Source organism: Ptychodera flava, unplaced genomic scaffold (genome assembly GCF_041260155.1).
Source record: "Ptychodera flava strain L36383 unplaced genomic scaffold, AS_Pfla_20210202 Scaffold_31__1_contigs__length_3010019_pilon, whole genome shotgun sequence".
NCBI lineage: Eukaryota > Metazoa > Hemichordata > Enteropneusta > Ptychoderidae > Ptychodera > Ptychodera flava.
Genome location: NW_027248353.1, coordinates 277,501 through 288,900, shown reverse-complemented (window position 1 = coordinate 288,900; position 11,400 = coordinate 277,501). Strand labels below are relative to the sequence as shown.

The 11,400-nt window shown below is 37.2% G+C and overlaps 1 protein-coding gene across 1 annotated transcript in view; it reads left to right on the top strand.

Moving 5' to 3' along the window:
* The first annotated feature begins 5,995 nt into the window (after positions 1-5,995).
* Positions 5,996-11,400, top strand: part of LOC139127346 (dimethylaniline monooxygenase [N-oxide-forming] 2-like) — a 9,974-nt gene continuing 4,569 nt past the window's right edge. Inside the window, exons 1-4 of the mRNA XM_070693261.1 lie at positions 5,996-6,110; positions 9,587-10,036; positions 10,476-10,531; positions 10,839-11,012. Coding sequence (XP_070549362.1) covers positions 5,996-6,110; positions 9,587-10,036; positions 10,476-10,531; positions 10,839-11,012 — 795 coding nt within the window. The remainder of the gene's footprint in view (positions 6,111-9,586; positions 10,037-10,475; positions 10,532-10,838; positions 11,013-11,400) is intronic.

Here is an 11,400-nt window from a genome sequence, read left to right as displayed (position 1 = left end):
ACAGATAGATAGATAGATAGATAGATAGATAGATAGATAGATAGATAGATAGATAGATAGATAGATAGATAGATAGATAGATAGATAGATAGATAGATAGATAGATAGATAGATAGATAGATAGATAGATAGATAGATAGATAGATAGATAGATAGATAGATAGATAGATAGATAGATAGATAGATGCAATTGCTTTTTTAGACGAACAGGCAGTTCAGTATATATATCAAAAGGGAAACAGGTGAGTGACCCGAAATGCCTCGTGGGCGAGTGCATGCCGAACACTCCCGCCATAGCAGACGTTGCAAGTCCGTCAATTCTATACTTTGTGAGCTTTCGGATATCGCAAGCTAGAGCTGTTAAAATTCCCTAATGTCTGTTAAAGCACCTATACATAATTGATCCATTGTGTTTTATTGGTATGACACTGCCTTGTGAGTTATCATCGTGTTTACTCAGTGTGAGATAACATAGTTGCCGGCTGACCTTTGTGTTCGGGTCAGTTCAAATTATTCGATGCTATGTGTAGATGCATTAATCATGGTGGCCATAGTTGCTTATGTGTGCACACCTTTCTCCTTGATCATCTGTTGTAATAAGCGTGCTCACTGGAAATCATTGTTGATTTTCAAAGTAAACTTTCTTTTTTTTCGTAAGGATTTAGACGTAGCAATTCTAAACAATTTTCAGTCATTAACTAGGCCGAAATGAGTAAAAGGGAGTCAAAGATGATCGCCATCTTGGTTAACAGAAACATATGAACTCAAAGAGACACGTTGTTGACATGCAAAGTTTTGTCTTGGTTAACATGTCAAACGCCAAAATATGAACAAAGCACTCGTACACCATTACTTGTGGATATTTTCAGTAAAGATAGGCTTCGAATAAGGCAGATATAGATGAGTCAACATAACATAGCGTTTGGTAAGTAAAAATCCCATAAGATGCGTATTGTGTCATACGCAAATGTGATATGCATTCCTATCGCAGTGTGAATTGTTTCACTAGAAAACGGAAGAAGGGTAAACAGTTCAGTCTATCAGCAAAAAAGACACCACTGTTCGACTTACCTGTCTACACTGCAACGCCAACGGCACATCTACTCTCAAAGAGCCAAGCAAACAAACACGTGGTTTCGAAATATCGGTGCCTAGCATTTCAGAGATCGATGTTATCAATAGCAGTTTTGACGCAAACCGCACAATTGGCGCTCTTATCTGACAATAAAACCCACTGGGTTTCCCATGAACATATGTGATTAAACGAATACGATTAGCCCTATCAGTGTGTTTTGATGATTGCTGTAATGATGTTTATTGATAGAGAAAAATATATCACTTACTGCACAATTTTGCATCATGAAAGCAGCCATTTTGAATTATTTTAGTCGATATGACGTCAAAAAGTGTAGCATGACGAACTTGTGCCGAATTTTGATGAGTCTCTTTAAGTAAACACCACAATGAACGAAATAACTACATCAATGTTTTTCTATTGGAAGGAACTCCCGATTGGGATTACTTCATTTGGTGTGGAGTAGCCGACTCAGGGACGAAATACAACAGTACGGTTGCGTTGTTGAAACTAGGTCACATGACTTCAGCATAACGTTTATGTAGGGGCAAGTTGTTGTATGTTATTCTTCAATCGCGAGGCTAATTACATCGGGATGTTCATTGTGCATTTTTGTACTTGTTTACTAACATTGGTGATATTTGACCTAGATATGCAAATGCACATGAAAATTATCTTTACAAAAATATATCAAGAACATTGTCATCACTTTACCACATAAAGTCAAAAAATGCCTTAGTTTAGACTTTAAAGCAGTCAACATCCTACGAGTAATAGCTCATGTTGTATACTATACTTTTCTCAGTGACGTCACCTATAGCTCTTTTCTTCAAAAAACCATAGACAGTTTCTCTACTGTCTATAAAAGATCGTGTGCTCTGATTTGGATAACTTGCTTCGTAGGAAAAAAACCTACTGTCTCGTAGATGCGCCTGAAAACGGTGACAATAGTGTTTGTGGGAAAATAAACTCTGACCCTGTAAAACGGTAACCCTTCTTTATATGGTCAACTCTCAAGTCATCAGTCGCAACTCATCAATCGTAAATTGTTTGAGATAAGTGGGCAATTTTATCATCCATAAAATGTCTAAGAGGAATCCGCTAGGTTTCTCTAATAAGAGTTCAGCTCGGTTTTGGAAGTCAAATCTATTCGTCGCCTCGACATACACCAAGCCAAAGAAACGCTAAATTTGACACCAGACATTGTAGAAGTAGTAGATAAACGTTACTGTATAACGATGTAATTGCCTTCAGGATCTAGCCGGTCATGTAATAGTATGCACTCAGAGTAAGTTTTGTGGGGCAGTGACCATTTAGTTAGAACAGCATGCTCTTTGAACCCACCGTCGGCAGGTTGCTTCTGACCCGGATGCAAAGTTGTGTGCTTAACTATGTGATGTTCTGTTGGCCCTTGGCTGTTTCGGAAAAGAAACGCCTCCCTCTGATGCTCGATAATTAGGTCGACAGACCTGCTGACTTACTAAATACATAGTGGGGTGAGTTACACTGACATGGAATCATCAACTGTAGTTCAATGGTTTACATGCTAGTTTTGGTAGTAATCGGTGCTTGGCGAAGGGTGTCTATCATAATGAAAAAAATACCAGAACAGCCTGCCAAGAAATTGCCAACTTTTACTACTGAACAGCTCAGTATTGCCGAGTATTCTTGTGTCCCCACAAAAAACCTGGCGTCATAACAGTTGACGAAGGGGTCACTTGGTCTATTGTTGTAAAGTTGTTTATTTAAGCGCTCCTTCTCTTTCGCTATGTCAAGCTATATTTAGATTGGCCTCTGATCCCAGGGCACTGCTGATACACGTCAGACTGTCGTCTTGTCACCTGTATTCTCTACTTGCTATTCACAATTTATAGCAACCCAGTTGGGATAACAAGTCGCAAATAAACCTATTTTGACCATCCCAATGTATTTTTCTGTCAACTCAAGTCACTTGTTGTATTTTTGGGACTTTGACAATTTGGAATAACATTCAAGAAGAGGCAGTTACTCTTTTTTGTCAATTTTTCAACAAAATTTTGTGACGTATTAACAATACAATATCAAACGTCTGCAGTTCAAGCTAAGTCTCCAATTCTTCCCTGACGTACAATCGTCATTCAATTGGAGTATGAGATAGAGCATTGTCATGACTTCCTAATGACTGTTGTTCTGGGATTCTTCAAATTATGTAATGACATTTTGCACTTTACTGTTAGTGACAATGGCGCTTCAAAAAGCATGAAAGCGCCCGAACACATTCAACGAGAATATCGTAAAAGTAAATTTCGGGTACAGGGAGTCCATGAACTGCTTATATCAAATCTCACGACAGAAACATCACAAGATGCTAGATGAAACACCTCGTTGCACGCTTGCTGCTCAATGAAGCTGTCTCTGTAAAGATGACGTTTTATTTGTTAATAGACAATGAGTAGTTGCAATACTGACATGTCAGCAGATCTGCATTGCTTATCATCCCTGATGGGAACAATAGGTCAGGTAGCTAGTTCTAAAGGAATTAGCAAACATTTTAAGGTGATTTATACAACATGGAAACATTAATTCAACTTTTCTTCTTGAGCTTTTGTAAATCGATATCGAATATTATTTCCGAGGTATACATCAACGTACGACATAGAAGTATGGATTGTCCTCTGCATCTGCCAGGATGGTCGCCCTTCGATATCGATGTGATACTCTCTGCTCGATTGTTGGCTGAGTCACCGATGGAGTTAACGGCAACAATTGAGAAAAAATTGTAAAATTATCAGAAAGTTGCCTTGCAGGTAGGTTGTGAGTCAAGTAATTTATTTATCCATTGCCATCAAGTTATCCATTGCCAACGCTTGTCAAGCGTTACTGATAAAAACAGAACCTCCACGTTTTTCATTCAAACAGAAACAAGACAGTAATCTTATAGAAATGATGTCACAAAGTCATTCGGGAGGAGTAAGAGTAGGGGATTACGTGTTGGTAACATGTCACCATGTAATTATCCTTGAATGATGTTGCATGTCTAAAAGTATAGCGTAATCAAAGCATCCCTTGCATTGGTAAATTCTGCGCGGTAAACAGTGCAACTAAGAATGCTGGTCACTTGGTTGATACTGCTTGGCCCGCCAAATGTCAGAGTGTGCCTTTACAGGTACACTTTTATCAAGTCATGTCTCTTCACGATTGATGCAATGATGTTGAAGGGGTGTTACGCCCATTTCGTCAGTTTAATTTTTTTGTGTTTTTATGCGATATACATGATTAAGGTAGAAATGCAAGATGATTCTGCAGATTCCATTGCCTTTAGTAATTTTGGTGAAAAAGTTTAAAAGGTATGCGAAGTGTGACAAAAACGAAGGAATATGTTAGCTTTCTAATTAACATTTTGAAGTAAGTTGTCTGTTTTCATATTCATTATTTTTATGGCAAAGGATTTATCCATGGTCAATAATACTACGTGAATGACGAGACATATAATAACGTACAGGTGATGTTGATAAACAGAATACAAATATGAAGACATTTAGTACATGATCGATGCACACCATAGTGTTCACGGAATATCACCAACTCCGACGCTCAATTTAAAGCACTTATAAGTGATCTTTAAAATCGATTGGTTGAGTCAGAGACCCTAGAAAAATATTTTTCTTGGCTTAAATACATACAATCACATTCATGTAACTATAGCTGCAAGCATTGTAGTTGAACGTGATGTAAAGGTCACCTTGGCGAGGTACTGGCTTACGTGGCTGCAGTTGATGAGTCGCCCATTATCTTTACTACACAAATCAAAATTAAAAAGTAGAAAATAAAAAAAATAACTAAAAAATTTTCATCTTCGCTAGCGATATTCTTGATTAAACTTCTAACTGCGTTACTTTTGGATTATTTTGCCAAATTTAAGATTCTGAAAGGAATTTTCATGTTTCTGTTGTTACTGTAAGTGTTAAAAAGACGCCACTCTATCTTGACTGCCGCAAGATTTCTACTGATAAAGTTGTTATCATGATGCAGCAGTCATTGAAAAGATATATATTTATTATATTTTAAAACTATCTACTGTTGATTGACCAATCAGAGTGCTCAATTCAGGGTGTTTTATTTACTCATAAAGCCTTGGTCACCAATTCCAGAAACGAATGACAGCGCAGTAGTAAAGTACTGTCCAATCAAAGTGAACATGTCATATTCTGTAGACATCTGGTATGTTTTAATATTCAAATTTGGTAACACAGCGGAAACCAGCTGCAACACAAAATCTGCTGTGCCCTGGGGCATTTATATAATGTGCCCTAGGGCATTTATAGGATGTTCCATTACATTGGAAGGCTATTTCACAAATAAAAGTTTTAATTCATATCCTAAACATGTTACATTGACAAAGGGGACAGTTGACGTAAACACATTGAAAACGAAAATATATCAGTTAGGGGCGATAGTTTTTAAGTCGGATAAAACCCTCGTACTCGGGCTCTTCTGGTATATAAAGTCCAACCCTACGATAAAATGTCTCGGCCTGCGGCCTCGACATTTTATCGTTGGGTTGGGCTTTATATACCAGAAGAGCCCTCGTACTCGGGCTTTATCCTATACTTATTATATATATATATATATATATATATATATATATATATATATATATATATATATATATATATATATATATATATATATATATATATATATATATATATATATATATATATATATATATATATATATATATAGTCACTAATTATAGTCACTAATTTGACAAGTTGGCTCGTGTTGTCATTTCTTACTCTGCTAGACATAACCTTGGAGAAAAGGAAACATTCTATGGTACGTAATTTGCATATTTCTCGAGGAGGCGGTGGGTCATGTTCCCTTGTAAGTTGCACGGACGAGTGGTTAGCGTACATTTTGCACTCCCAGCAATGCGACATGGCTACTAAACGCGTAGCAATTGTCGGTGCTGGAGTCGCAGGTTTGACTTCAATTAAAAGCTGCCTTGAAGAAAACCTGGAACCTATTTGCTTCGAAAGACATGACAAACTAGGTATGTGACGACCGATTTAGGTACGTTTAATACGGGAGCCAGTCATCGGCGTTATATTTTAAAGGTTATGCATATGTGATCGCATTGAACAGACTCTCTCTCTCTCTCTCTCTCTCTCTCTCTCTCTCTCTCTCTCTCTCTCTCTCTCTCTCTCTCTCTCTCTTGAAAATGCGATAGTATATCATTCATAATTTGAAAACTGACTTCCAAGCCAATTTAAAGACTCTTCACTCACTGAAGACGCATACCTAATTGCATGTCTATGTCCTCGAGTGTTCGTGATGAGGCTTTTTAATGCTCACTGACAGCGTGTTAATCAGAATGGTCAAGGATATATACAAAATATGTATATAGGTGAGATCACAAATTGACAAACCATGTAATTGCACCAATATTGAAGTCACGAACGATAACCAATATGGTTGGAGATAACCTGTTTCGCAGGTCAACTGTTTTCATTGTCTGCAACGAAATAACAGGTCGGGTCTGACAACAGTGACCTCATTTCAACATGCTAATAAATGCACGATGCTAAACCAACACAGCACAAAGCGAAGTACTTTCCACGATTTCACAAGTTATTGGCACAGTTAGGAACACGGTTGGGACTAATTTGGGATAGTTGGATGGTGAAGTAATGTCTTTGAAATCTGCAATTGTAAGCTAATCTGCTTTTCTTTTTACGTTACACTCTTGTTTTTATGAGTAATGTGTAATATTACAACATTCAGCTATAAGGGAACCTAAGATTTTTGAGAATATTTAAAAAATATGAACATCTAATTATCCAAAATAGTTCCATCAGAGTATTCTACTATATCAAAAAGCTGGCGTGAATATAGAATAATGGGCGACGCGCTGACCATTAACGTTTATTTGTGGGCAAGGGCGAGAGGAAAGCCAAAAATTAACGGGCGAGGCTTACCGAGCCCGTTAATTTGGCTTTCCTCGAGCCCGCGCCCACAAATAAACGTTAATGGTCAGAGCGGAGTCTGTTATTTCCATTATATTATCAGCGAACCCAAGAAAACCGTCAAAATTTCCGAAAATTTCAGGAGCGAACGACAACTGGGCCCCAGAAACTGAGCAATACGCGACGCACTGTCACGCGCGCTGTAAAAAATTGGCAAATCCGGAGATGTTTTCAGAAAAAAATATCTCAACTTGACCTACAAGTGCTCCATTTTATTTTGTGATTGATTATGATTTATGTTTGAGCTGTAAAGTTACGATAATTTGAGTTGTTAATCTTATTATTCATATTCACGGGCATGTAAACGAACCATTACTGTGTATTTGTGGTCAGTCACGTGGTTCAGCTCGACCAATCAAAATGCGACGGGCAGGGCATGGTAATATAATGCGTTTTATTGGACACAACCCGTTTACTACAGCATAAGTGGTTTTCCATTTTCAAGCAATGAACTTTAACCTTTCCCCTTAATATAACGACACCTTGTATTACTTATCGATAATGCGAAGGACTTTCTATCTCCTTTATCCTTAATTGTCACCTTTTATCCGCGTTCAATCAGATTTCGAAAAGTGACGTCTCTCACTCCAGGGTTTGAACAATTCTGCAGGTAATTCAACCAAAAGGGCGCTAGCAATCATTTTCGCCACTGTCTGTGCTTCAGCACTTTGTGAGATTTCATTTAATTATCGAATGCTGTGAAATGACAGATATACACGAAGGGTGAATTGGGTGTGAAAACAGTGGCAGGCTATTATTAAGTTGTCAACAATATTGCTCTGTTTGAGGTCAGTGTAAAGTTGTAGGTATATACGTTATCCCAGCAATTAATTGGTTGAAAGTTGGATCATTTTTTGTTTTCAAATGCATAGAAAACCAGCAATTTTAGTACACAGACAGTCAGACTCAACCAAATGCTTATTCATGAAAAACACGAAGTTTTGAAGTGTTTTGAACGATTAATTCCAGGCCATCTCATCCAAATACTTACTTTAGTTGCGCAGAATTGATCTCGTCAAATTCAGCGTTCACCTCGACTTATTCCTGGATACATAATCCCATAGCTTGTTACCATATGTAAATACTGGCAGTACATTTTGTAACAAGGCAGCCAATGTTAATCAAGAGAAGACCTGGAGGTACATCGTCAGAAATGTCACGGCTTTTGACTTCAAATTTAATCATGAAGCAGTACCCTAATATTATGCTAACATGAAATAAACTTCCTTTTGCAGGGCACAAAGCTGATTATCACAAGCAATAGTGTTAGTTCATTAAACATCTGATTGTACAGTTTGCAATCAATTTTTTATTATCGAAGCTCACTATAAAATAGAATAACAAATATTCTGAGTTAACCTACTCAATACACAGCCATACCTGTGGCAACGAAATCGGGAACAATTAGGATATATTTGGCAATAACGTACGTTTTACAATTTTTGTTAAGTTTAAAACTAACATTACCACCAATTCCTTGATATCATCGAAAACCCAAATTGAAAGATATTAGTACGTTCTACCGCTGCTATAACGTGCGTGAAGAATGCAACCATATCTATACACTAACATCATGACATAAACTGACCTTATCGACAACACATATTGCAGTGTTTGTAGAGCCGGGCAATCAATTGTGTGTTTGTCACTTAGGTAGTATGCACCTCGAAAGTGAAAGACTTAAACTTTTGCTCTAACTTTCCTCAAGGAATCTTTTAATCATTCTCTTTCAAAATCAAGAATAAAAATAGGGGGTCACCGTGCAAATTTTGGTACTAGAGAAACAAATTACCCAAGATTTACTGATATTGGAAATTCAAAATGGCCGCCATCCCTGTGTTAACTCTATGGAGAAAAATAAAATTTTTCGAATTTCGAAAAAGTAAGCCAGTGAAAAGTTTTCTTTCACCAAGAGCTTTAAAATGAACCCCCACATGTGGTATATCAGAAGAGAATTGTAAAGTTTGAGAGTCCGAACGTCTGTCCCCGAGGTGCGTTCTACCTTAATTTACGTCGTTTTTTAATGTACCGTGTTTTGTCGATTCCAATGATTACGGTATTTAAGCCACCAAAATGTTTGTTTCAGCTTGATACCTGTTTCTATTAAAACACAGTTATATCTTAGAAAACTTTAATTCATTGATATACCCGCAAGTTCTTTCAAATATTTTTATCGATAAAACTACCATGTCATATTAACAAAAATTCAAATGATGCAGAAATTATAAAGAGCCATACTAACTACTAGGAGGGGAGCTGAAAAATTCAGGGGTGGATACATATATGAAAAAATATGTCGGGAAAGTGGTTCTCTTAAATAAAAAAATCATACATAATCTTGAAAAAACAATTGCTTAAAATTGAGTTTTCATCTTGAATCCAACTGTATTTCATAAATATTTGTCTACAAGGCAATATACAATAGAGTAACATTATGAACCATTCCTGGTTTGTTAAGTTTCTATAGGCCATAACTTAACGTTTTTTTCCTGTTCTAACCAAGGTGGTGTATGGAATTACTCACGTGAGCTACGGCCAGGGCAGGGAAGCGCCCTCTACGATTCTGTTGTCAGTAACGACAGCAAAGAAATGATGACATTTTCAGATTTTCCCTATCCGAAAGACTGTCCGCCATTCCTTAGCCACCCATTGGTACTGCGTCATATTCAGAACTATGCACAACATTTCGATCTCGAGAAACACATTCGGTTTAACACAAACGTTTTCGACGTACAGCGCAACAACGATGGCAAGTATTGGAAGTTACAGATCAAGGACAAGGATGACAAGACTTCCACTGAAGAGTTTGATTACGTCATGATTTGTACCAGCGTTTACAATAGACCGTTTACTCCGTCATATCCTGGGTTGGAAAATTTCAAAGGAACAAAAATCCACTCTAATATGTACCGAGAACCAACAGAATTTAAAGAAAAGAAGGTTCTAGTCGTTGGTAAGCCAGTATTGAACTAAATTAACCTTACGGATTTCTTAATAATAAATTAAGATATTGTGTATTTTACAGACTGATATTCGAAAGTTTAAAATAACGATACACATTGAAATAATATGCGCCACGAAAGTGAAAGACCGAGACTTGTGCCAAAACTTTCCTCAGTGAAACATTCAATTCTCTCACCAAATAAAGAATAAAAATTATGGGTCACCATGCAAATTTTTGTACTGGAGATGCAGAATACATTTGAGATTCAAATTTGCCGCTCTCCCTGTGTTAACTCTAGGGAGAATAAATAACATTTCGGTGAAAGTTTTTCATACACCAAGAGCTTCAAAATGAGTCCTCACAAGTTATACATGAAAAAATAAGAATTGTAAAAGTTTGAGGGTCCGAAGCATGTTCAATCTTAATGCACACTTTTCTTGCATTCTAGGAGGACGCATGTCTGGTGGTGAGATTGCAACAGAACTCGCACGAAATCGAGCTGAGGTGAATGGAATCGTATTCTTTTTATTTCAAACATTAAATTTCATTAACTTTGGTTTCTAAGTTTATGAAACGACAGTGCCCTAAGATCCCATTCTAATCTCAAATGAAGCAGTCGAAAAACTATTTGTCCAGTAGAAGAAACAATGTGATTTTTTCCATCCGGATTGGTTATAGTATTGGAACTTGCAAACGTACATATTGAGAATGGTTAATCCTGGCCAATTTTTATAATATGTGACAGGCAATGATAATTTATCGTAATCTTCTGGGGTTTTTAGATCACTCATGTTCGAATCTTATCTCTAAGGTGTACATCAACATGCGGCATGGCGTGTGGATAGTCCCTCGCATCTGCCAGGACGGTCGCCCCTTCGACATGACCCTTTTTATTCGAGCCTTGATTAAGTCGCCTTCTAAGTTGACGGCAGAGATAGAGAAAATCTGCACAGGAAAAATATCAGATGAGCAATGTGGCGTGCAGGTAGGTTGTAAAGTCAGTTTATGCATAGTGAATTGCACAGAAGTCCGTCCCCAGGGGTGAGGGGGTAGGGGTGTCTTGGTCTCAGGACAATGTTCTTCTTGCTATATGGTTTAATTTATTTTAATACGTTTGACTATGATATATATTGCCAATAAAGATTTATACTACCAACCTTTCTTTGCAGCTTTGGTGTCTTTGTCTTATGTTAGCACTGGTTTTGTAACGATTTCTTTTTTCGTATTTGTCCTTTAACAGTCTTAAAGGCGCCTTTCTCAATTCCAGGTTCTCGCATTATCAAATGTGTCAATAGCTCTTTGACAGTTTGTCATTCTTTTGTTTTCCATTGAATATTTTATCAAGTACATAATATTTATATAAGATAAATCTG